The sequence below is a fragment of the Anguilla rostrata genome, chromosome 11 (assembly GCF_018555375.3).
Source record: "Anguilla rostrata isolate EN2019 chromosome 11, ASM1855537v3, whole genome shotgun sequence".
Classification (NCBI taxonomy): Eukaryota; Metazoa; Chordata; class Actinopteri; order Anguilliformes; family Anguillidae; genus Anguilla; species Anguilla rostrata.
Genome location: NC_057943.1, coordinates 22,844,375 through 22,871,865, shown reverse-complemented (window position 1 = coordinate 22,871,865; position 27,491 = coordinate 22,844,375). Strand labels below are relative to the sequence as shown.

General features: G+C 48.7%; 1 protein-coding gene across 3 annotated transcripts in view; it reads right to left on the bottom strand.

The window, feature by feature from the left end:
* The window catches only part of magi3a (membrane associated guanylate kinase, WW and PDZ domain containing 3a), a 121,807-nt gene that overhangs the window by 26,907 nt on the left and 67,409 nt on the right, over positions 1–27,491 (bottom strand). For all 3 annotated transcript variants that reach the window (XM_064298815.1, XM_064298816.1, XM_064298817.1), the window contains exons 2-6: positions 22,350–22,466; positions 15,743–15,862; positions 4,524–4,730; positions 1,621–1,789; positions 74–153 (exon numbers count right to left, since the gene is read on the bottom strand). In XM_064298815.1, coding sequence (XP_064154885.1) covers positions 74–153; positions 1,621–1,789; positions 4,524–4,730; positions 15,743–15,862; positions 22,350–22,466 — 693 coding nt within the window. The remainder of the gene's footprint in view (positions 1–73; positions 154–1,620; positions 1,790–4,523; positions 4,731–15,742; positions 15,863–22,349; positions 22,467–27,491) is intronic.

The following is a 27,491-nucleotide window of genomic DNA, read 5'->3' as shown; positions in this document are numbered from 1 at the left end:
TGAGTGTGAGAGTGTGTGTTTGTGTGTGTGTGTGTGTGTGTGAGTGTAATGACAGGAATTATTGAAATCTCACCTCCGTCCTCACACTTCTCGGGGGGCTTGGCCTTCTTGGCCAGGCGGGGGTCCAGCCAGGTGGTGGTCTTAGTGTTGTGACTGGAGAACAGAGAAGAGAAACACGGGTGTTAGCAGGACATGGCAGCGCTCAATGCTGTCCTACTGTGAGCTGCTTCACCAGGACAACTGCAGCGAACGGTTCCTCCGCACACGCCTCTCACAATGCGCTACAGCCAGACGCACAGAATGACAGTTCCAAGGCAAACACTGCTCATGTGCAGAAGAAATTAAATCTTTTTTTTCCCTGAATCCTTCGCAGTTGTCAGCCATCAACATCGAGATACATCCCCATCAACTCGTTAACCAATGGCTCACACCTACAGGTATCTGAAATCTGCTTAGGCAGAAGAGTCTTTTTTTTTTTTTAAAGCACAATCTTTCGAGTCCCGAAAACAAGCCCTTAATATAAATAAATGTGATGGAGTGGCTGACCGGTAATGTCATTGGTCGGCCTAAAATATGCATGATAATAGCCCGGCTTGCTCACAGGCAAATATTTGCTTCTCTGAGCCAGATATCTTTAAAAAACAAGTGGGCCGCTGGGAGAGTTCTATTTACTCAATTGTTCCGTACCCTCTGTGAATGGAATATTGATTTGCAGCGCTCTCCTCTCTCTCTGGCGGCAATGAGCCGCCACTTGCCTGGCAGCCACCGTGAAGGGTTCTGCAGGAATGGGGGGGAGGCGAGGGGGGAGGGGGGCTGCCTCGTTTTTCTGTGGGACCGCGGGGAGGAGGCTCATCAGGGCTGCGTGATGATGTGGCCTCAGAACAGTGGGTGGGGTGCAGCTGTTAGGGGAAGCATTTCCACGGGTATTGCCAAATTAATTGGGTTTTTAACAGGCACCTTGGATTGTGTCCTGAAAAGCTACAAACAGAAATAAAAATAAAAGGATATAATGCAGGAAAGGGCTCTTATTGGCGAGTCCCCCAGCTTAAAATCAAGAAAGAAGTGACTACAGGATGTGTTCGACCCTCTTGTTATTTAACAGGATCTCACCGAGGCTCTTTGTTGTCACTGAGCGGCACTTAAAAAGACAACAAGCACTTGAGGATCAAACCCCGTGTTTGGGCAGACATGACAGGCGTGCAGAGCAGATTGCCCTTGGGGGGCTATTTGGCGAACAATGGGCCAAACAAACACTTTCCCTGAGTGTACAATGGTTCAGCTGCCATTCTAGCTGCTCTGTAAACTTCACGGCTCCCTGAAACAAAGCATTCTCACAGAAACAATATTCAGAGTTTCACTCTGTGACCTGTAAAGGAGCCACCACCCTTCATAACCACAACACCAGACCCACCTATTGTAAACAACTGGGCATTAGGGGAGCGATGCAACAGCAGGAATATGTAACTGAATGGGCACAACTGCAGAGTTTCCCTTGGGATTAAAAGAATTACCCTCTGGCTGAACTGACACTAGGCTAGCACCCTAAAGTCTTCCAAGCTTCCACAGCAGCAGCTCACGTCAGGCCCAGGGTTGCCGGGGTGACGCGGGTGCGGTACTCACTCGATGAAGTAGACCATGCCCGTCTCGGTGTAGGCCATCTCCCAGTTCTTGGGCAGGGGCTCCTGGCTGTCGTCGCGGGGCAGGGAGTTCCACATGCGGAAGTCCATGGCGCTGCTGGACTGGGTGTAGCTGGGCACCGCCTTTCTCCACTCCGCCCCGTCCTTGTGCTCTGGAGCCGGGGGAAGGAAGGAAGGGAGGGAGAAGAGAGGAGGAGGCAGGGTGGGAGAGAAAAAGAGAGAGCGACGTGAACGCAGTGTTTCAGAAGCCCGGTGCTAGCTGCTCTCCCTGCCTGGCTGCCCTAAACTGTGGACTCTTGTCTGTGCGGGAGATGGCGGGGATTTGCATGTCAGTGGTGATGCATGTCGAACTGCCTCCCAGGCAGTCTGAGCTGGTCACAACTCTGTCAGGCTAGAGGCCCCTCCCTATTACAATCACTCAGTTCTGAGTGTGTGTGTGTGTGTGTGTGTATTATATATACACTGTATAAACACAAAGACCACATACATACTGTATGCATATAAACATATACAAGTAAGAGCACAGGTATGTCTACATACTGTAACCTAGCTGCAATGCCGCATAGCTCTGGGCTGGTTTTTCAGGATCCCAGTGTTTAGTTTAGTTACCCATGGCTGCTCTCCCCTAACAGTGAAGACACATGTAACACCCTCCCCAAACCCAGGCCCGAGGCAGCCCTTGATGTGTATGCGCTGTGGCAATGGGGGCGTGTGATGACAGCAGTGGAAAAGCGCACAACACAAGCGTGCGGGATGTGGACTGCGCACCGTGAGAACCCCGACACTGTCCGGTCCGAAGAGACCTGTCAGTAGCCGTTATCCTCACAAACATCACAAGCATCCCAACCATCGCTGTTCTCACAGAAATCTCAAACACATCCCGCCTTTACCCTCGCCTCTGGAGACTGAGCGCGAAACGAGCTCCTGTGTTCTTTCGCCGATGCGAGCTCAGCTCTTATCTGTTAAACTAAGAAGGTACAAGTCTGCTCAATCACCCAGCAAATGCGGCTAATGCAAGAGAGTACAGCGCCTTTAGCGACAGTAGACGTCTCCCTCGCTGAGGGTCTTGACGTGTCAAATGTTTGCGCAGCCTTCGTGATCAGGTGCTCTGCGCTACAATGTTGTGTTTGCCCAAGGCTAGCATGTTGCTACGCGATTAGTTGTTCATTCATGTGCAATCTGCTTGGGCAGCTGATAATGTGAATATACCAGCCTGGTGCTCATGGGTGCTGGGGTCTGCACTTCCATATGCAGACAATGCTACAAACTCCTGCCAGGTAGCTTCTGAATAGACCCTGGAAGAAGACCTCACATCATTGGACAATAGGTCCCACAGAGGCAGCGACCAAGAATGGGACAGGAGTGTCCAGACAGAGCCGTGGAGCAGCCAGGGCAACTCCAAGGGGGCACGCGTCTTCCAAAAAAACACCGCTGACAGCTCAACTTACAGGGAAGTGCCAGGCATCAAGCATTCCCTTAAGGCAGATGGCTGTTATGAAATCCAGTGTAACTGCATTGTGTTAGCCAACATTCTTAAGACTGCTATACAGAGGATAATGATTTGCTGACACAACCCACATTAACTGTATTCAAATTTGACCACAAGAACAAGAGGTAATCTCTGCAGAGCTGCCGCCATTGTGCCCTGTATACACTGGCCTGGCCTGATAGGAAGAATCTAGAATGACACACATATCAGGGACAGGACTAGGGTACTGTGGCTTAAATGCTGCCGATTGTGTCGCTGCCTTTCCTCTTCTGATGGGAGCTATTCATGTTCAAATGGAAGAGGAAACTCAAACCGCCTGATATCAGTGGGCAAGTAGAAAGCCGGTAGAGAAACCTTCATAATTATTCCTATGCCTTCCTTGGTTAGAGAAACAGCTCTGCAAGTACACAGCGTTTCCCTATTAAACAATACTTTAAGGCAGGGACCTCCAGCCTTGCTGGCAGCCACCTCTGAAATGAGTTTTTCGTACAAAGCGAGAACGTTGAATTGTGATTAACCAAGCAGGTGTTAAGGTAATTTCGTGCTTCGTTTGGAGCACGTACACAGACGTCCTTCGGGCAAAACAAGGACAAGCCTTTTTCCCATGAGCGAACATGCAGCTCTCCTAACTGATCTCTGACATGTGTTATTTCCTAGCTTTTGAATTGTTATTACTCAATGTGACCTCCAGTGCATGGCTTGTGGTCCCAAAGCATCATGGGAAACTTGTCTGGAGAAGGGGTCTCAGGGCACCAGTGACCGCTAAAGAAATTGTGAGGGGTTCCAACAGTTGAGATAGGAAAGCCTATAAAATGCAAGGCTATCAAAGAATCGCTGGCATTTTAAAGATGAAGCACTTGATTTTTGTTTTCTATCCAACAGAGATTACTTGTTATATTGTAATCTACCAGCAATCAAAAACTCACTTAAGGCACCTACAGTTGTTCTGAGGGAAAATGAAACCTCAACACGCAGTTTAGTTGGATGTGCCAAACATTTATTAGCAGGCTACCAGCTATGTGTGTGCTTAATACGCCCAGCCAAATGCCTCCCCTGAGTTTCATTTCGTACAACTTTTCCCCAGAAAACTTGTAAATGCATTTCAAGCTCTGAATCACACATCCTTCTCAGAATAGTAATTGTTAGGCACATTTCTGATATTTTATACAGGGCATGGCAGAAGGTGCCCTTTAAGTGTGAAAATACCTGGCTGTACCTCAGAGATGGTAATTTATGAGCACCCACAAGATGTAATGTGACATTTCATAGCGCTAAACGTGTATTAATTAGGAAGCACTCTGGCGTGATGCTAGAGGTTCATAAAGTCAGCTGCATGCGAGTGAGGCTTTATGACCTGGAGGAGGCGGTGGGGGGGGGGAGGGAGGGGGGGGGCTGACCTGTGAGGCCGTTGACCAGCGGGGGTCTCTCCTCGTCGTCCTCCTCCTCGGGCGCGGCGCTGTCCTTCCTGTCCATCTTGCTGACGGAGGTGGTGCGTTTGCGCTGCACCTCGGTGTCAAACTCCTCGTCGAACAGGACCTGGTCCACCAGGTCGGGCTGCACGGGGCTGGGCTCAGCGGGCGGTTTGGGGGTCCCGTAGTAGTTACCTGAAGGCGCAAGACAAGTCCGAATGTCAGCAAGGAAACGTCCTTAAGGCAGAGCAGGGCAGGGAGGACTTGACTGGCAGCACCATTTCAGAGACACCTTGCCAAGAAGGATATTCCAGAATATTCCAACTGACCCCCCCACCAAAACTCGTCCACTAACGACAGGAGCCTGCAACCTTTTTATCATCCTATTTATGGCAGCTGTCCCCTATTGGGAGAGAGCAGGATTATGTCGTTTTTTTTCCAAGGTATTTACTTAATTATACCGAGTCGGGCAGAGCAGAATAATGTTTTTTTTGTTTTGTTGGATGTCTGTTCCTTTATTTGAGTCGTGGGCCCCCGAGCAATAACGGCATGCCTTCTCGGAGAGACACAGCATGGCGGCACGCGCCTTCCTGCAGAGAGGAAGAACTGACCCACTTTCATTCCCCCACTCATGACAAACCAACAGCAACGGAAAGGAGGAAACCACTCAGGAGAATACAAATATTGATTCGTTTACGGAGCCTCTCCTGTGGATTCCAACCTTGTTTTTAAAAGCAAAAAAGAAAAAAGCCCCAAGAACAGCTGTTCGGAAAAACCACCACAGATTATGCGTTTTGGTGGTGTTTTCTGGAACGCTCCGTGTTAATAAAGTAAACTAAAATCTCTGAATGCGGAGGTATTAGGTAATTTACATCTTTGATGGGTTGTGTTCTCGTTAGAGCGAGAGGGGAAAAAGCTGGACTCAAAGTAGTCAGTAAATATTTAATGAATATAGCCTTCGGGGTGCAACATCTCACCAACCTGCAGTGCACATTAAAGACTTAATTACGTTAAATTATTTATTTACGCATTTGGTGCACGGAACCATCAGTCATTGGATGATGTTGTACACAAACATCAAAATTGTTCTCACAAACTCAGAGGCCAGAATTCGCTTTAATTTATTCAAACCTAAAACTGTTCATTTAAATTAATTATACCCTTCATTAACTTCATAATTTATGAGGAGCTTAATTAAAGAATAAGAAAAGATGCCAAAAGGGGATTTGTCTTTTTAAACCAATTAATTACCGCCTAAACCCTACCTCCCTGTAATCTCTACACTTGCGGTGGGCCTTATCCTGTACATACTAATTGCTAAAAAAAAAAATTCTGGGTCTTTGAAGGAGATTCAAAACACAGACCGTCTCTTGGCACACGCTGTTGTGATCTAGCACTCATGAATTGACCTGTTTTGGTTTCCTGTTCTCAAATTGAATTTTCACAGCAGGTGGACAGTCTGATAAAGGAGCGAGTGAGGCTCAGCTAGGTTGTAAATAAGGTCGCATGGCTGCGCAGCATTATGTAACACAGCAGAAAATATCAATATTTAATGATATTCCCTCAGCTATTAGAACTACAGTTGGGTGAAACGAAGAAAAAAAACGAGGCAAGACTGAAGAGGGTAGCTAATAGAAGCTTAAGTGTTAAAATGAGTCTAACTGCAGTTACATTTTTTGTGCTTTTCTTATGAGGTTGGGCTTTTCCAGTGGACTTTACCCAGCTATGTAGGGCTCCATAACTACATGCACAGGTAAGCAGTACCTTAAAGGGATCCACTGCAACAAGCATTCAATTTACCAAGCCTTTCACACAGTGGCTCGGAATCTGGATTAAACTATGTCAGGACCAAATCTGTGAGAGTCAAGGGGTTGTGGCTCTAAATGCAGAAAGAAAGAGGAATGGGGTGATGTGCAGGATGAGCAATGGCTTAGTCAGGAGATACCAATATAAGAGCCTTAACTGATGCACAGTCATAGCATGTATTCTCTAATACACACAATGCACTTGAATAGATCACAGCCTAGAGCCCTTGCTAACAACCCCATCATGTGTATTGCATCGCTCTCTCATCTGTGCAGAAGCCCAGCATCTGCTGAGGACATTCCATGAGAAAACAAGAAATGTGACTGAAGAAAAGTTTACAGAGAAATACAAAACTCTGTTGAGACAAAATTGCTTTTTTTCTACCGACAGCTCTCCTTGGCCACTCAGACACCAAGAATCCCTTGGAAAAAGTTCCTGTTAATCAATGTGCAGTTTATGAACAGTGACAACTTAATTGTTTAGAAAGAAAACAAAATTAGAAATCACGCTAGAAAATCTTTTCACTGGAGAACAGCACTGAAAACAGAAAAACATACCTTTCACTCACTTTCTAAGAGAAACCCACAGCAAACTGACACATTGATAGACACACAGATCTTTTTCTGCACATTGTCCCTGCTGCTGAAAAGAGTAATTAAAGAGCTATCTCAAGTGGGGGGGCGGACTTCTACATGACATTATGCTCAATTAGAAGATGCTGTTATCCATAGCAGCCTTAAATGTGAGCAAAATAAGTGCATCCACATGAAACATATGAACAAAATTATATATAGCCCAGGCGAACAATACTGGTTGACCACAGATAATATACACTATATGACCAAATGTATCTGGATACCCCTTGGTTCCAGTGAAGGCAATGTTACAGCATACAATCACATTCTATATGATTCTGTGCTTCCCCAACAGTTTGGGGAAGGCCCTTTCCTGTTTCAGCATGATAATGTCCCCAGCCACACAGCAAGGTCCACATAGAAATAGGTTTTGTTGAGATCGGTGTGGAAGAACTCGACTGGCCTGCACAGAGCACCGACCTCAACCCCATCCAACACCTTTGGGATCAATTAGAAAGCCAATTGCGAGCCAGGCCTAATCACCCAATCAGTGCCCATCCTCACTAATGCTCTTCTGGCTGAATGGAAACAAATCCCTGCAGCAATGGTCCGACATCTAGTATAAAGCCTTCCCAGAAGAGTGGAGGCTGTTACAGCAGAAAAAGGGTGGACCAACTCCATATTAAAGCCCATAATTTTGGATGAGATGTTGGATGTCAGGTGTCCGCATACCTTTGGCCATGTAGTGTATGTGTAACATTAATGTCCTTAATGAGGCTATGCTCACCCCGAGCCTTGACATGGTAAATCATGTAAATATTTACCATGATGTATATATTCACTGCATTTCCTCAATCATCAAATTGAGCATTGGCTTTCGATAACCGTTAGGGGGTGAGGGTACAAGCGGGGCCAAATGGAGTCTGAAATGGAGCATTTCAACATTCACTCTAATGAAAAGCCCAGGCTGGGAGGAAGTTCAGCATCGTCAGCTGAAGGAGACTCAATACTCAGTTCAAAATACTCAATCATACATGCAGGGACTGGATGCTGCAGAATAGATGAAAAATCGACGCCTGCAAAACAGAACCAAGCCTTGATGTTTGATGCCAGTCAAGCTGGTTTCAGACCTCACACAGAGACTGCATAATTTGGACTTCTGCCTGCCAGTACGAGAGGCACTCGCCACAGGGGAAGGAGGGTAAAGAAGCGCCTCTTACGCACGCGTGAGCTCGGTCTCCACTGAGCACGCCGCTCCAGCGCTGCCCGGCTAATGACTACCTGCCAGCCAGCCGCCGCCCGGGCTCCCGCCACACGCCATTCGGTAAAAGTGGGTTAGCGCGGACGTGCCGATCGCTCCCGCGGCGGGCGGCTAGGCTACGCTCCGCCCCCGCCGGGATCAAAAAACCGCCGCCCGGTTAGCATGCGTAATTCATCACGCCCTGGAGGGGTCCCCACGCCCCCGATGGGCATTTGCATTTTTTTCAAAGATGGCTTCATTACACCAGAGCGCGCGCTGATCAAGATGAAAGATAAGAACCACTCTTTAATCCCTGCCTGTCTCCAGCCAAGGGAGACATTTATCAACAAGTCATTGCCAGTTGATTAATCGCTTATAAACACGTAGCACCCGGCCCTTGATTAATGCGCCTCAGAGACACGGAGAGCGCTGGTAAAGGGAGAGAAAAAAAAGAAGGAACATCGAAAGAGATTTGTTAAGTTACGCGTCACAATTAATCTTCAGCCCATCTCGGCCGACGTGTGATGGAAGGATCTGGTATGCTGCATGGTTTTAATGTTTAATGAAACGTTCTTTTAATGTTACGTGAGCAAACTCAAGCGGGAGGGAGTGGGTGGCGGGCAGTGTGGATACTGACAAGGCGCTATAGATGCATACACACGCTCGCTCCGTGAAAAAAAAAGGAGGGTTCGGATGAAACTGCGGATGCAAACACGATGGCATGCGCGCATGTGGTGCGCATGCCTAGTAAACACACTCTGCTCTGGATTCAGGAAGCAGTAGGTGGGAGAGAACAGGCTCCAAGACTTCACGTCACTCTCTGTGGTGCACCCTCCATTGCACAACACACCCTGTCCATTTTTATATCGATTCCCACCAGTGCAATTCCCACTAGTGTCCCACACCTCTGCCGCAACACACACACATACATACATGCACGCACAGTAAAACAATGGTGCCTCCAAAGAGTGTTAACTTCAAAGTAACTTCATTACTTTCCACGGAAAACTGTTAGTAGAATGTGAGGTGGCCATTTTAGCAGGAAGGAAGGAAACTCTACATCTCAGAATGCGACTGCAGTTCAACAGCAACCCAAGTAGGAGGGTAACCCCCAGAGTGCACTGCAGTATTCATGATAGCTTTTGATCTCTGGTTTCCATTTCGAGGGTGGTGTAGGCTTTAAGCTTTCGAGATACAGCTGCCATGTACTGTACGCACGAATGTCAGTATGAATATGAGGAGGGCCAAAGCGACACGGTATTATGCTCTTCATTGGACATAAAGGTTTATTTACAGCTCTGGGTCCCGTGGGGTTAAGCTGCTGCGTATTGACGCCGATATTATTCACACCCTCGATGGCCGGCATCTCTTCAGTCAACCACCGGGAGCGCGGAGCCAGGAACCACCGGGGGTCGTGACCTCTTTCTTAACTGCCTGGCTGAGGCCATGCACACTCATTAATCACAAGGTGGCAGCTCTCTCTCTCTCTACCTCACCGTCGCTCTCCCTCTGCCTTCCCTCTCTTTCCCTCTCTCCCCTCCCCTTCCCTCTCACTCTTCCTCTTCTCTCTTCTCCTCCCTCTTTCTCTCTTTCCCCCTCCCCTTCCCTCTCACTCTTCCTCCCTTTCTTTCTCTCTCTCCCCCTCCCCTTCTCTCTCCCTCCCTTTCCCTCTCTCTCTCACGCTCTCTCTCTCTGCTAACATTCCCCCTGGCCCACAGCGAGCGCTGTCAGGCGTCTTGTGGGGACTGAACATAACGGAGTCCTCCTTCTCCTGCACGTCTCTGCTGAACGAGCCCAGGGGTGACTGCAGCTCGGTGCGGAGTTCAGTGACTAACGTGGAAACCCAAATACAGAACGGGCGGTGTTAACTAGAGAGCGATGACACTATTAACACCACTTTGCTTTCCATCACCCCTCCTTTTGTTTAGCTCTCGTCACGTTTGTTTTTCTTAGCCGTAGCCCTGCAGGCTTCTGGGAAGCTCTTTCATGTTACGCCGGGTGCGTCACTCAGCACGCCGGTGCTGGCGATACTAGCGGGCTTCGACTGTGACCATGTCTCTGGCACTCCTCTGCGGTCAGTCTTCACACGGCGAGAGGGGTCAGAGACTGTGGGGGAGCCGTGACTCATACTCCAGACGGTCACCGCGGCGATGATCCTGACCGGTCTAATTAAGGGAGAAAATTGGCTCTGTGCTTTTACTCGGCCTGTCCATGGACCCCGGAGATCAAGGCGATGCGTGATGTCAGTCAGCATTCATTCCCTCCACGCGGGCGCAATGCAACCTGATCCCTAGCTTTACGTGGTCATAGTGCATCCAGCCTTATGTTCCAGCTGAGGACGTCTTGCTGTTCATTGATCTTATTAAGGAAGCTTTTGTTTTTAACATGCTGGACTGTTCCAGTCCAGACAGCTTTGACGTCATGACGTCACCCTCTAGCCTAACAAAAAAACGAGTCTGTTTTTTCCTGCTTAGCAGCATCAGAGCTGCATGTGCTGTGTGCAGTTCAGGAGAGAAGAACCGCCATCAGTCCCCACAGGAGCGGCACCTTTGTGAGCCTGATGTCTGTACAGTACGTGTGCAATGTTTATGTATTTAGCCTGATGTCTGTATCACATGTATTATGTACGTATCAATCATGTGTATGTGTGCCTGTGTGTGTGTGTGTGTGTGTGTGAGAGAGAGAAAGAGATAGACAATGTACATGTATATAAGGCTCCATTTGTACCACTTGGAGATGAATGGACAAATTTATGACCTGGAACTTGGGTCACCAGGCTGAATGGTCAAACAGCAGCTCTGAGCTTCAGAAGGACTGAGTCTACAGCCCTTCCACCAAAGTGTCATATACATACAGCCTCATCAACGTAGTAACGTACATAACAACAACAGGCCTGAGACACACAGTCCAAATAAAGAGAGGCCTCTCGTGAGTTCAATCGGCACTTCATGAGCAGAAACTAATAACATGTGATTAATTTGTGCACAGTGCAGGCCAGTTAATACGCAACTTTATTGACTCACTCCATTACTAACTGACCTAATGTTAGTGGCCCACTTTGCTAAAAAAAAATTATCTAGCTAACTATCTAATGGGGATGCCATAATATTAGCAAGCATTCATTAAACACAAAACAACAATATTATTCTGGCCATTACTGAGCATACTGGGTAGACAAAGCAAGCAACTTTGTTGTCAGTTGCATCATGTGTGTCTCCAGAAATAAGACTGATGTAGGCACACCCGTGACATGTAGAGAAACAACAACCCTGAGATTCAGACGGACTGCCTCTGCAATCCTTCCTTATCTAATGTTTCTGGATATGATTTACTGAAACTATTCAAAGGTCCACTCAGAGTTTGAGTACGAACTCTCATTAAACATGGCACCCCTACACGAGAAAATGTGCAGAGGCGGAGGATGGAAGGTGGACGGTTCGGGAACCTTTCCCTTTTACCGGAATGTTCTAAAGCTGTGCAGGACACACCGGGCCCGTAAACATGAGTACACAACTCGAAACCGCACGAGCGATCGCTGCACGGACAGGCGATGTGTAAATCGCTGCTCATGAATAATGTACTGTGGCATAATGCTAGCCCTTCATGCTTTCCTCCACCGGGCTCCGACACGCAGCTGGACTGCGGCTCGGGGGGTCTGCCTCTCCTCCCGCTCTCCCATTCATCTGCTTCCAGCGGCGCTACGGCTCTGCCTTTCATCTCGCCCGTCTCTGCCGCGATTAGACCGAGGGGGGGCGGGGCTGGGCCGCCCGCCAACCGCGCGGCGCGCGTGCGTTTTCGGACGCCAGGCTGTGCGCCTCCCCGCCTCCCCTCTTTTAACATCTTTTCCTCCTCCTCCACCTCTCTTCTGTTACCATCAGGTCCGATCACACCTTCTGTTCTTTTTTTTGCTAACCGCAGATCCAATCAAAAACATTCCTTTGCCCTTGGGCCCAATCAAAACTGTTCTGTTAACCTCAGTTCCAATCAAATATCTTCCTCTGCCCTCAAGGCCAATCACAATTCTTCCTTTATCCTTGGGTCAAATAAAAAATCTATCTTATTGCTTAGGTCCAATTGAAACTCTATATTTTGAACTACTTTACAAGGCTTCAGCTTGTCAATGTCAACAATCAAATGTCTGAAATCATTTTAACCAACAGAGGCCTTGGGGCACAGAGGGCACAGTTTATCTCCTTTTATTCACCCTCCACACTTCTGATGGTAGGCTTCATCAGACCACATGTCACCTACAAAATGTTCAGCTGATTCAGTCATAGTGGGCTGCATTTCAAATGACAACAAAAAGAGCTGCAAGAAACAAAGTTCATAGGTTTTGTGATGACAAATTCCTTGATTTAAACATTACTAAAACAAAGGAGTTGGTCACTGACTTCATAAGAAAGCAAAGGGTTGAGGTTGCCCTCATTGATTAAACTAGACTGGAAAGAGAACACCAATGCTATTTTTTATGCTCTTTTAATGTCAGCAGGAAACAGCAGGAAGTGTTTTTTTGTGACACTATTTTAGCTAGAGTCTTGTTTTGTGCAGTGGTTTGCTGGGGTGGCAGCATTACTTCAGAAGACAGGAACAGACTAAACTAGCTAATCAAAAAGGCTTGCTCCATTATTGATATCCTCCCTGACTCCTCGGAGATTATTACCGAGCAACACAAGAAGAAGCTACGTACTGTACTGCAGCATGAAGGCCATCCTCTGCACAGGTTTTTTTTTTAAAAGCTTGAGGAGCACTTTTAGCAGTCATTTGATAGAACCTAGGTGACACACACAGCGTTTTTGCAAGACTGTTCTCCCTACTGCCATTAGGTATCTTACTGTGGCTGCTGTCCAAACGACTCAGTATATTAGCTCCTAGGCCTGTACACTGTAATATGTAGTTTAGTGTTGGTGGCAGCCTCTAGTGTATTTCTTTGTCTGTCTGTCTTTTTAAAGACTGTTTTTTAATTATATGTTCTGCGCTGTCAACAATGTAAATCTGCCCCTTGTTGGATCAATAAAATATCAATCAATCAGTCAAGCATTCTCATCCTTAAACTTTGTATCTACCAATCATAACTCATCCTTTCCAATAAAAAGGGGCTGGGTCACCAAGGTCAATCCAGTGCCAGGCCTTGTAATGGTGAGTAGGGATTAGTGGACCAGCAATAAGACTGGGGGGTGCAGACGGAACCCCAGACCCCAGCCTGCTAAGGCCGGGGACCTGCTCCCGGGACTGACCCAGAACAATGGTGTGATGTCACTGCCAGGGATTACATCTGCAGGCTGCAATACAGAGGTGGGCCACTGACACCGGGGGGCTGAAAACAGCTCAGAACTTCAATTATATGATAAACATCTGAGGAGGAATGAAAACCGGAACCAATCTGGTCCTCTAGGAGCAAACCTGCCCTCCCCAGCCAAAGGAGCGCGAGCGCTATAATTCACCCTGATATTATTGGGATTACGCAAGATAGTCACGGTGCCCTTCATCTTCCACCGGAAGATTTAAGCCCTGCACCCGCAAACCCGCGTGCATTTCTGAGCAATCTGAGACTGCAATTCAGTGAAACTCCAGCGTCCCGAACCTAAAAATACCTGCGTGTGCTTAATGACCGGTTGTCACTGTAAACATGTGTGTTTCTGAACTATTTCAAAAAGTCTGAATCACAAAATCTTACAAGGACCCAAAAATACCCCCATATGCTTAATGACTTAATGACCAAGTGGCCGGTCAAACAGAAAGCTATTAATGGTGCTTAATTCTTGACTTAATGAATTGTGCCATTTTCACCCACCCTTGAAATGAGCTAAAATGACCGGCGCACTGCCATGGCAACTCACAGACTCCTCCCAGTCTGGGAATCAACTGACATCACTCACAGTGGCAGGTCCCTCATGAGGCTGCGATGTAAAAGTCTGGTAGTGGAAGTCAACAAGACGCTGTGCCTGAGGAAGACTACTAGTTGGGCTTGTGAAATACCCCCCCTCCCTGGTACAGCTTCTAGGTTTCTCCATTTATCAATGGGATATGAACTGGGGATTCCTTCTTCAGCCCAAAGGTCACCTTGTTAATAAGTAAAATCCTGACAGCTCCACCACTCTCTGTCACGATACTGGAGGAAGAAGCACCAAGTCACCTCAGGTAAAGGCGCTGCTATGCTATGTACTGTTTAACACGGTCCAACCTGCAGACTGTGGATAGGCTACTCTGGTGCTGCAGTTGAGTCCTTTTAATGGCACAGTTTCTCTCATCAGCTCATTCAGTGGAGGACTCTGGGTCTCAAGAAGCATTAGCTGTAAACTTGTACTATTAAGGAAGGTACTTTAACACTAGAAAGGCCAGAGCTGACACCATCGGGCGTTTGCAAATTACTCCGCAAATGCAATACCGCAAATGCGATACCCTCTTCCTTCCACGACTTCTCCTAAATAGGTGGCCTTAAAATAACTGCGTAGTTAGAATTTAAAAAAGGCTCATAAAAGAAATACATGCATTTTCGTGCCATTTTCTTCACAAAACCCCCCTTGTCAGACAACAGGTGGTGATACCCAGGTGTGAATGGGTTGCTCTCTCGTCCAGCATGCTGTTCAGCACCTGAATGACCGATGCTTTGATACAAATTGCTGGGTCAAGCACTATCGAAACTAATTTCACACATATAATCACACAAAATGAATTCACTGCAAACATTTGATGAAGACAATTTACTTTGATTATTGACAGCATGAGGATCAATAATTGTGGACACTGTACTCCAAATGATAGGTTTATAACTCTGTGGACATAACGCCTCCGAAATACTTTCAGTTTTTCACTGAAACGGCGACTTCGGATAAAATCTGAATAGACTACAGGATGGCAAAATCAGGCAAGCGAATGGGACCTGAGGAAGCGCTATAATTACTGATGACTGACTTCATCATGGGCCTGGCATGCGGGCTGCATGAAAATTACATGACGCCAAAGACAGAAGCAGCAGCCGCCAAAGCAGCCACGGTCTCAGCTTCACCTCACACACCCATCCCTCCTGGGAAGAAAACGCAGTGCCGGGTAGGCAAATGCAGTCAGAATAAGGCTGGAGACAACAGCGCAAAATGAAATTGATTTGTGTGTGGTCCCTGTTTACACAAACAACCAAAGCTGTACATTCCCCATGGAATTGATGAGTAAGGGGAGAGAGACAGTACACACCTTAAGAGCTCAATCAAAATAGTGGGAGCAACTGAAGGGAGAAGTGAGCGGAATTCGCTGACTTAAGAAATGACTTTTTAAAAAATATTGCACTTTGTATTTCTTTAACTACTTTCTCCATTCTGTGTTTTGCTTGTTTTGCACATTTCAGCACTCTTCTCAATGTGCCCGTAATATGCCTTGGTACATTTTCCTGTTCCTATATAACAAAACTGATATAAATTAGAAATAAAAATGTTGAAAAAAAAATGTCCTTTATTTCAAGAAACTTGTTTTGTAACATAATGCTTCATAATCTTTATGAAATTAGCTGGCTGTAGCTGAAAGCTACGATATCATACAAGCTAGTCCTGAGACAGTCTGAAGACCCTCATCATGCCCCTGTCCACGCCCCTTACCATCGTAGGTCCCGCTCTCGAGCAGCAGTCCGCTGTCCTCCAGGATACGGAACTCCCCAACGCTGATGAAGTTGTAGTCCACACCTGGGACCTCCCCATCTCTGGGCTGTCTCGTGGTACCTGTCAATAACACAAAACCAGGAACAACAAAGAATATACTTATCCAATGGGATAAAATGTAGGCTAAACAAAGACCAACTGCAACAAAGAACATGTCAAGATAGTCAGAGTATATGATGGTTTTCATATATATTACTGTACATCTCTCTCACACAAGCAAGCAGGCGCCCGAACGCAGGCGCAGACACCCACAGACCTTCTTTCTCGATCTGTTGTTGAAGGTGTCCCTTCTCTCAATTTCAAATATACTAGGTAATTTACATGTTGTCAGTAACATTTCTCTGTTCTTGGAACAGCTGCGCCAGTGTCAGGCTACCCACTTCAGAGGCAGCGGGAGCATGTTGTATAGTAAAAAGAAAGAATACAACAAAGACATGCATGTTCCGGAACATTCAGTCCTCCAATACCATGGCTACCGCGACCAACTTACCTTGGGCATTTCTATAGACAGTCCGACAAGGCCGAGAAGTTTGGAGCCATTGCCGACATTATTGACACTTACAGACGCACACAATGAACGCCCGTGCGCAAGGCACATGTGTGCCAGGAAGAAATGCATTTACGTCATGACTTTCACTATTGATTACATCACCGAGGCAGGGATTGTTTGGCTGTGGTGATTGTTATGATTATTCTATACACAGAAAGCAAAACCCTTGGACTGTTGATTACATGCTGGTCTCGTTGCCTTTCTGTTACTGCGAGTGGCACGCATGCGGTCGGCACACCCTTGCAGTGCCGGGCTCGTCAACCCGGGGTCCGGTGGACCGTTAGCGAGCAGGTTTCCCAGCTCCCTTTGTGAGGACGTTTAATTAGGATGAAGGGCTAGCGGGGAAGGAGCCCCGGAGAACGCCCCTCTGGGGACGCAGCCCTGTCTGGAGCGGAGTGGCCTCGCCTCGGACGAGCGCGCCCGATTAGACAGCCGCTGCGGTGAAGTGGGGGAAGCCTGGCGGACAGCGCGAGCCGATGTCTGGAGTTAACTGTGCCGCCACTGCGAACCGCTTCCGCAGACCCGCCATAACGCTTCTATGAGCCACTCACCGTTTCTCAAGGACCAGGACTGAGTGCGGCACAAATAATTACGCTCTGCTGATTGTCTGGAGTGCCAAGGGAGGGCGGGGCAAGGGGTTGAGGGAACAGTGCAAGCAGGGTACTAGACATTCTTCAAAGGAACAGGACATATTTCTCGCGCAAGGTCATTTTCCTTTCCTTTTCATTTCTTAATTTGTAACATTACAGACGTTTCTGGTGCATTCCAGAGCTCTCTCTCACTCTCGCTTTTCCTCCTCTCCGCCTTACATTGAAAGAAATAAAACTTTCCGAAACTACAAAAGCTAGACGCCGTCATTCGACCTCGGTCATTCAGCTGAAATCTAGCCATCTGAACTGCCCACGCCAGAAGTTCCACTTAATATGTTAATCCTTCCATTCATTAACATTTTTGTTCAATGAATGAATGAATTTATTAGTCAATTAGATTTTCCATAGGACTGCACAGCAGACAGTAGTCCTTTGGAACACTGATTTTTAAATGTTTTTTTCCCCTTCACTTGAGAGGTGATAGTTAACTCAGGCGCTTCTCAGGTCAGCAGCAGTGAGTCCCTCAGCCCGTGAATCCATTCACACACTCACACTACTCCCACCAGACCCCCCTTTGTGTCAGCTATTATCCACTGCTGCACTTCTGTGTTCTCACACTCAGCAGATTGCCCCGAAATATTTACAGAAACATAAAATGTTCTATCAAGCGTTGATAGATACAGTAATTACTTTTTTCTACCCTACGTTTTGTTTTTATATTTTTGAAATCTCTCAGAAGACATTCTAAAAACAGGCTGCCTAATTAAGAAAAAATTACATAAGTGAATGAGAGGGAAAGCGTTTCATCTCTTAATTTAAACATGTGGATATAAACTACGCCTCAATTACACACACACGCACATACATACAGACACATATATACACACATACATAAACCCACAGACAAGGAGAGGTGGGAAAGAGAGAGACAGAAAGAGAGAAGGAGAGAGTGTGAAAGAAAAAGGAGTAATGGAAATTAAGCCACTGAAATGGAAATAAGAGGAACCATCCATCGTTTGTTCTGTCACGTATTCCCTTCTGAAACTGGCTTGGCATTAATGCAAACAGCTTCTCCTTGTTTGGAAGAGAAAAAGGTCATTTTTCACATCTGAAAGAAATATTAACTCTGCATATCGCTCCTCTGCTTAAATCTCAGCATGCTAAAAAAAAATTCCACTTTAGATTTCAAAATAAAATACGGGGGGCAGTTTGGGTCAAAAAGGGTCCTATGGGCGAGCTATAGACTGGAACATTCCCGAGGAGTACGAGAGCAGCTGAGCTGGCTGGGAGTCAAAGGCTCTTATCCAGGAATTTGGAACAGCTGCGGGAAAGTGGATTACAGCTCAGTGCCTGGCCGTGAAGAACGGGACCACAGCACAGCTCACAACAATGGAGGAACGGCAGAGCGGAATCTGCAAGGCCACCAGGAGAAATGGCTGCTCAGCAGCTGCTGTGCTTAGAAACACAGAGCGAGCCATAAATGAGTCAGCGGGAGTCACCTGTGAGCAAGGGGCGAGTCACAATGAAGGCACGCATTCCCGTCCAATGACAACGGCACGACCGCCATAGGACTAAAACAATGAGAAGCAATCAGCGGGACGACTTTGAGAAGCGGTTTTATGGGCATAACAAGAAACGAAAAAACCACACTTCTGCATTTCAAAGGACTTTTGTCCCCGTACTCCCATGAATGAGCAATGCAAGAGTCACATAGCAGGGCTTCTGTCCTCTGGCTTCTGGTCCTGGTCTTGCTGTTCTAGTGCGGTCCCATGTGTTTCAGTTCCAAATGACCTCTGAACCTTCATTCCCATGACAAATCTGTCAGACACGAGCACGATATTCTGACCACAACAAGACCACAGCAGGACCTCGAGAATCAGAAGCTAAACTTAACACCTGAGAGTTCCAAGAGACCTTTGACTGCTCGCTGTTCTTACAGTGTGCAGATGAACTTTATTTGTGATCTAAGTCTTATGCAATCTCACATGCCTGCATGATTTGTCCTTGCACACCTCTGTCACGGCTTCCACAGCGTGCCACGTGAGCTTACAACTAGCACGCTCCTTAGCAAACAAAATCAATACGAGCAGAGGGTGCGCCAGCCGACAGGCCCACTCCTGCACTCTGGTGTTTAGGGCTGACGGACTGGGTTAATCACAGGCTCGAAACTGCTGGGACATTTTGCTGCACAAACAATGGTATTTAAACAGCCAAAGACAGGAGCCTGAACAAAGGCATTGAAGGTAAACACGGCTAGGGTAAACACCATTTTCTGTTTAAAGGAGGGACGGAAATTAAAAGCACAGCCAATTTCCCAGCGTTGTTTAGCTTCCGTCGGGTACACCAGATCAGGGACCGCGCTGATGCCCTTGAACGAAAATCATTTTCATAACGTATGAACTACCAATTTATTTGTGTTTGCTGGGGGAGGGCAAATTTACCTAGATTTTGTTTGGGGAACTGAAGCGTGTGAAGTCATTCTCATCATCTTTAACACAGGGGAGAGCATCATTCTACACACTAAAAGAACGAAAAAAATGGAAAAAATGTGACCTGGCCTTTCTGTACCTAACATTCTGTAAGCAGATTCTAATTTCCGCAGCTCTACTGCCGCTGCAAAAAAAGGAAAAATTAGCGCGGCGGTTTATGAAACTGCCACGTGAAAAATCGGCCAGCTGCTTAAGCTTCTTACCGTGTGACCGGGATCGCTTTGACACGCACCACTGGAGCCCGTAATAAATAGGCCTGGCTGTATCTTCTCCTGTTCGCTAAAACAATTCCTCATTAAATAGCCTATATGATGGGGGGGCACACTGAGGGGATGTTTCGTGTTTAACGCCCAATCTTGCCCCAGATGCACGGGGAGTTCGCATTGAAGATAAAGCGCCACCCCCTGGTTGCAAGTGGAATGCCGCTCTTTAACACCCAGAAAATCACCAGTCTCGAGCCTGAATCTCACCTGGGGCCTTTCTGATCTGCATGAGGGCTTTTAAGAGCTTACCGCCCTACTGTGGCACATATTAATTCCTGAAGAAAAGTGAGGCAGTCACAGGGTTTGGTCAAAAAAAGAAAAGAAAAAGGAGGTTCCAGGCCAATGCAGACTGGTGATTTAAACTGCTTCCTCCCTCTCTTCCCCCGACGGACCAGAGGCCGTTTCCAGGGCCTTAATGGCAGCCATGTAAGAGCATCCGCCAGGACCCGGTCGCGCTCCCTCTCACCGGCTCCTAATGGGCGCGGAGGGTGACGTCCGCCGGCCGCCGCCGTGAGGGCCACCACAGGCGCGCTGATGCCGCGCCGCATGGCGCGGCCTGCGGCGGAGTGCTCAAACGCCCTTCGCCGGCGCGCGACAGCACGGCCGGCTATCCCTCCGGCGGCGGGTATATAAAAAAATGATTAGGAGGCCATTGCGGACGGAGAGAGGTGTGTCTAAACGTGTCTGCGTTTCACAAACGGCCTCTGTCTAATGGCGGCGTTGATCTCCCCTCTTTACTCGTTTAAATCGAACCGTAAACGTGCGCATCACTCATAGGCAGGGAAACGCGCAAATGGATTTTTTCATTTCGTTCCCTCATTAAATTTGCGGCGGCTCCCAGCGCAGCATTAAACAGGATCGTCGTACACTGGTTCTCAGCATACGGCTGGACAGTGCAGTAATTTACATCACATAACCTGCTATTTAATCATAATCAGACTTCAAACAAATAATAAGCCTATACACTGTTCATAATTAACTGCGTCCCAGGAGCAAAGTAATGAGTTTCAAAGCACCTTCGGTTTCCACAGTTTGCAACCGCCTTGAATTACCGTTTAGCAGTTCCATCTGACACAACAACCAATACGCAGCCAGCAATCAAGTTAACCCTAGAACATGCCAAATTACTGACAGAACGGCGAAATTAATCAAAGCGAACCGAACGTATTACACACCCAATCGTTTGCTGCGGTCATATTTCCATTTGACATTAATGAGGAGGAGGAGCGCGTCTTTTCCCTCCAAAACAAATGGGGAAAACTTTATGCAAATTAATATCATTAATTGCGAGGATTACTCGATGATCTATTAGCAACGTGTGAAATAGGAACTAATTACCAGCTAAACGCTGCAAAACACTCACTTGCCACACAAACCATTGAAAATCTAACTGTGGCACATTAGGTTTCCCATTTAGCCAGTGGCATCTTTTTAAGCCAAATGATTACATGAAGCAATTAAAGAGCAGGTTTATTAGCATTGGCGCTTCGCGGGGCTGGGGAGGGAGGGAGGAAGGGGGGTTCAGCGGAAGTGTGGGATGGGTACGCAGCGACTCCAAGCCTGCTCCTTTCAGCTCCCTGCTCAAGGTTCAGGAGCAAAAATTAGCAACAGCCTGCCTCTGTCCCGGGGGAAGGTACATCTGTACTCTCTGGAGTGTGTGTGTGTGTGTGTGTGTGTGTGTGTGTGAGAGAGAGAGAGAGAGAGAGTGTGTGTGAGTGCGTGTGTGTGTGTGTGTGTGTGTGTGAGAGAGAGGGAGAGAGTGAGAGAGAGAGAGATTCAGACAGAGCAGCTAAAATGGAGGACAGAGATAGGGAGCAGGGGAGAGGGAGAAAGGGAGTGGAGAGAAGGGGGGAGGGAATAGCTGACGGTGGAGGTGAGATGGAAGGAAGAGACAGAGAGAGGGAGAAAGGGAAAATAAAGACTGCCCATTTCCTCTTTCACACTGGCTCTCCCTCGCTGCCTCCAATTATGAAGTCTGCACCGTGTGCTGAGGGGGCCTGACTGCTGGTCAGAGAGGCTGATCTGGTCTAAGGGTGAAATAAGATGAGCAGTAGGGCAGGATGGTGCTGCTGGGCAGTGCTGCAGGGTGGTGATGCAGGGCAGTGGGGCAGGGCGGTGGGGCAGGGCGGTGCTGCTGGGCAGTGCTGCAGGGTGGTGATGCAGGGCAGTGGGGCAGGGCGGTGGGGCAGGATGAGGAGGGTTCAGGAGTAGGGGCAGGTCGCTGGGCTGCTACAGGGTGGTGATGCAGGGCAGTGGGGCAGGGCGGTGGGGCAGGATGACGAGGGTTCAGGAGTCAAAGACCAGCACCAGCATGAGTACAGGCAGTGCCCACAGGTCTCTGTTCATTTTCAATATGCTGAATGGATCTCCATGAGACTAAATCCTACATGCAGGGGGCTGTGGGAATTAGAGTACAATAGGGAGGGCCTTAGGGTCATGGACGTAGATGGCAGGGGGTGGGGGCACAGTTTGCTACTCCTTGGATCGGTAGTGTGGATGGAGTAACACCACTCAAAGGAAATAACACCATGGCATTGGATGTGGAGGCCCGAGGTGAGGCAGGCATAGATGGGCAGAGAAAGGGGGAGTGGTTAGGGAGTAGACGGACAGGGAAATGGGCGTGGTTAGGGAGCAGACCTCTACGGTGTTACTCACAGGGAATGGTGCGCAGGTACAGGTTGTCCCGGATGATCTGCTGCAGTTTGTGGTCCAGGGAGCCCTTCTGGAACTGCAGGCTGAGGTAATGGCGCAGATCCGTGTTCAGCACCTTGCCTGCCGACAGAGGAGCACGCCGGGGTCACCACAGAGCTCCTTCAGCGGCACTCACACCGCGTTTACCCTGCCATAATCGCATTATCCTCTGTTTGCTTTAAATCTTTACCAAACTCCCCGCCGTTAAACCCACTGAGAGGGACACAGTAGCCAGTCCAGTCCGGCTGACTGAGCTTCACAAAGGCACAAATGACCATTTTCAGTCATGCATGCATCCACAGCAGATAACAAATCAGAATTCACAGCCAGCTCAGACTTTCAAAACAATCTGACCGCTTCTCTCATGGGAACCCGCCCCCTTTCTCAAATGTAGTGCAGCTTTGTAACTTTCAGCCCTTACTGAAGCTCACCAAGAATGATGCAAATCTAAGCTGTGCTAGGGTGTTAGACAGTAATGGGAGGTCACGCATCTCAGTGCATTGGAGTTTATGCTCTCCAGTGCATGCTGGGACAGAGGAGGACTGCTGCTCTTCTTGGACGTGTAGGTGAATGGGAAGGAGATGAGACAGAAATGCAGCCAAGATTCGCTTCTCTGCAGAAAACAATGCCCCACCGGACACCCCCGCGGCTGTTCTTATTTATCACACTGTGTTCTGTGTGGAAATGTAACCTGAGTGTGTGGTGTTTTGGGGGGGGGCATCACAGCACACCGCTGCCTCATAAAGCTGGAACATCAGCAGAACTTCAACTGCAAAGAGCTGGAAAAAAACCCCTAAAAAACAATTGCTGCATCACCTGTCAGAGGCATCACACAGAAATGAGAAACGATGTACAAGCTGCAATCTTCAGAGGCTGTTTCGCCGCCTTGCTGAGTAGAAAGACAGAGCGCGCGTCACAAAGGCCGCGCACCAGACGCGCACGCTTCGCTGAATCACGAGGAGGCCTAATGCCCGCAGCCAAAGTTTGGAAACTGCTTTTGGAAAAAGAGAGTTCATTTTTAAATTTTGTTTTTATTACGCTTCCGTTTTTGGCAACGCGCTCTGAGAGAGCGGATGCTGGCACTCTCAGCCGTACACGCAGACAGAGAGCACCCACCTCCGCAGCCACTTCTAATGAAATGAAAGCACGCTCTCATTTTGATCCATCCCCTGGCAGATGAAATTGGCTACAGACTGAGATGCGGATTAGATTGGTCCGAATGAATGGCTGGAATGCATACGAATCGCCACTGCCTAAAACTGCCCAGGACAGATCCCTGTCCGGATTTAACGTGCTCGTGTAGTGGAAATGGGGGTTACTGCAAAACCCCATCGCCAAGCCTACGGACGGACACCATGAGCCCTTTTCCTGAAAAGGGTTATGTAACCCCAGTCAGGGGACGGTTCGTCCAGGCAGGGGCGGCGAAGTGGCGCCTCGTTCTCCGAGCTCAGATGGCCGAGGCCCGCAGACGGCACAGAGGGCCCAATCTGTCGCCGGCTTGACACGCTTCCCAGAATTCCTCGCGTAGGTCCTCCTGGGAAATGGCGGCTAGGGCCCTGGCTGCGGGATCACCTTGCGTCCTCAGCGCCGGCGTGGCCGGGTTCGAGCAAGACGCATCTCTCTCTCGCCGTCGCCCACGGAGCTGTACGATTCACAGAGCGCTCATTAACAATCTGCACAAAGTGGGATCCAATCCAGCAACTGCTATCAGAATGATGTGTCGCAGCGTGACCTGTGTGACCTTTTACTGTCATAGCAAACAAGATTATCAATTTGAGCGTGCCCTTGTCCACCCCGTGACGTTCATTGCTTTTAGAAAATAATGTACAGCTTGCTCCAGCAGGCGAGGCTACGGCTGGACTTCGAACAGCCTGTGCTGCAGCAGCACTGGCAGTGTATGGCAGCTACACCATGCTGTGCTGCACTACACTACACGACAAGGGACTACAAATGAAAATTAGCTGCGTAGCTACATCAAGCATAGTGCATTAACACACAAGGAAGACTGCCAAGATCGCCAATATGCTGATTCCTGTGTGCTTTTCAGAAATTGAAATACATAAATAGGTCCCCATGAAGCTGGGGAAACGCGTGGCCATCTTGGTGCAGCTGTCCAGCCTAGGCTGAATCATAAACTGGCTGAATGGAGATACATTTGGAAAAGTAGGCACAGAGGAGAGCAAAGACTGGGTCCTGGGTCCAGTGTTAGATTTCATTCAGGCACATCACCAGGTACATTAGCTTCACCTTTATTTTACAAATTCAAATTCCCTTAAGTTCTGAGAGGTAGTAATTTAAAGGGCCAGCCAAAAAAGTGACTTATGGCAATAAATATACTATATGCATTAAAGCATACAAGATGGTGATTTTATCTATGGTTGAAAGATAGCATCTGTGCAGCTAGAACATACTGCACATAACATCACCATACAGTCTGAAAACAAACATGAAACAAAACTGCCACCTTAAAAAAATGTACACCAGCAATGAATGTCTGGTGTACAACTGACCATAGTTTACAGCACAGGTTCTTAAAAGTTTTAATAGTGTGACCCAAATTCAAAATAATTCTACTATTGGGACCCTAATTAGAAAATGAGTACTTTTCGGAGACCCGTCATATTCACATGCTAGCACAAACTAGTGGAGTACCAGGAACCACCTCATAAACTCCCACGACCCATAATGCCCTGACTGTCCCTGTCCCCCTGGCCTGCTCCCTGGTCCCATTCCCACGTTTAGGCTGAGCTGGGGAGGTCCCTGCTCCACTGGCTGCGCCTGCTCCAGCCCCCTGCCTGGGAATGCTGTCCCGGCCCCACTTACACGCACATCCTCTGGGGGAAGTTTCGGACGAGCTTAGCCAGACAATGCGCTACGCTAATTGTTATTTTGAACTTCGGGAACTCACACTGACTAACCCACCCCCACGCTTTCAAAACGCACCCACACACACAAGGAGTACAGTGCGCATCCGCTCATACCATCTCTCTCTGGCCCCTCCCCCTCGCCTCTTCAGTGAACAGTGCAGCCTTTGTGGCCTCCCTGTCAGGTAGCATTAGCGGGGTCTGTCATATGGCCGGGGGAGACGCACTGGCGTCCAGCGGCAGAGAAGGGCTCCATTGTGTCACCGCTCCGGTCGACAGAGGTGAGCGACACAACAGCCTCCATTGTTCCTCGTCATCCGTGAATTAGGGCCATCCTCATTTGAGGGGGGGGGGCTCATCCAGCCGTGAAAGCAAGCAAAAGTCTTCGGATGACGTAGCTCACTGTCTGACCATGCCTGCCCCCTCCCTTTCTCATCCCTCTCTCTCAACCCTCACTCTCTCATTCTCTCTTTCACTCCCCTCCTCCCCTCCCTTTCCCACGGAACACCAAGGGGGCATCTCTGAGATAACTGGGAATAACATTCCAATCAATCTGTCTCACACTCTCTCCGTCACATGCACTCTCTCCCTTTCTCTCTCCAACTCCCTTCTTCACTGTATCCTGCTACCCCCTCACACTCTTTCCCTATCAAGCTCTGCCACTTTTGGGTTCCTTGCCACTGTTATCGCGGTAAATTCCCTCAGGGGCTCGATTTCGGCTCAATAATGGAATCAGGAGAGGGGGGAGACAGGCACAGCGGGCCACCCCCCGGGAGCGAGGAGACGCGCGGCCCCGCTCCGTTAAATAAACACCTCGCCGCGACCCAGGAATCTACGCTAATTGCCGTCTGTTTCTGCAGCAAGCCAGGACGAGGGAGTGCAGAGCCGCCCAGCACATACAGCGCTGCAGAGTGAGCCTCAGAGCCCTGGAGCCAATCCGCAACAGCACAGCTAACAGCTCACCGCTACACGGCTGCACTGCACTTCTCCTGCAATCTAATGCCATTATCTCCCTTTATTCTGCAGGCACTGAGGCATCGACAGTGGAACCAATTTGATTGCGACTAGCTCCAGTGGTGTTTGCTTACCATGTTAAATGCACTTGTAAATGGCTTTGGCCAAAATTATCTGCCAAATAACTAAATTGCAGACTGTAATATATTGCCTATTACGAGTCAATGAAGGTGCAGCTGCCTCATGATATTATTACCATTAGCATTATTATTCTTTTCTACCTCATTCTCCTCTTCATTTATTTGGAACACACCCTTATTAAGGACAGCCTGCTCTGTGTTATCATATAAATGTCCCCGCTATCCCCTTCCCCGCCCTCGTCCTGTTCCAGCGGCCGGCGGCGAGCCGCTAATGAAGCGCTTCGGCGCGGCCTCTCCGCAGGGCCCTCCGCTCCCCTCATTAACGGCGCTGCGGCGGCCATAAATCACCCTCCTGTTTCCGCGCTCTCGCTACGGCGCGAGGAGGCGCCGGCGGGATCCTCGGGCCTCCTCGAGTCCCCTCGAAAGCCTCGCCAGGGCCCCGCCGCGGGCCAGCGCAGGGGCCGGCTTCGCGGACAGCTGTGCCGTACCGCCCCCGATCTCGCTGGCGCTGCGTTCAGGACTGGGATGGGGGGGGGGGGGGGGCAATGTAATTACAGCGGCGCTATCGGCGTGAAGTCAATTAGGCGGCGTGGAGGAGGGAAGGGACGATAGCGATCGCCGCAGATGGCTCCGTGCCGAAAATGCTAAGGAACGGGTCCCCGTCCCGCCCGCCGCCCGTTAAGAGAACCGCCTGCTGTATGAAGGCAATCTGCGGCCCCGCGTCTGCGGGCCTACGGGCGCCCAGTGCGCCCCTCGGATGAGGCCTGGCTCTCCCGACGAGCCAGCGAACGGCGGGAAACGTCCTCTCCGCCCGTTTAGCCGTGATGATGAATGTGCATTCCGTGCGCCCTCCGAGCCTGTCAGCCCAGATGTGTATTGATTCTAGCTTTCACGCACGGCCTTCCTCGTGGATGCTGCCGTACTTAATATCATTTTCAGAGCGAGCGATGGTACAAATCTACCTCAGGCTGTGATGTTCATACAAGAAGGACAGAGCAGGATGCGCACGGGGGCAGAGAACAGATCGTCTTACGCATGTTTTTCCCACGGTGTGCCGGTGGGCATTTGCTAACTATACAGGATGCTACGAGATTTAAATGGCATTGGGAATCATACCATCGTGGCACAGACGGTGGCTCTTCTGGGCC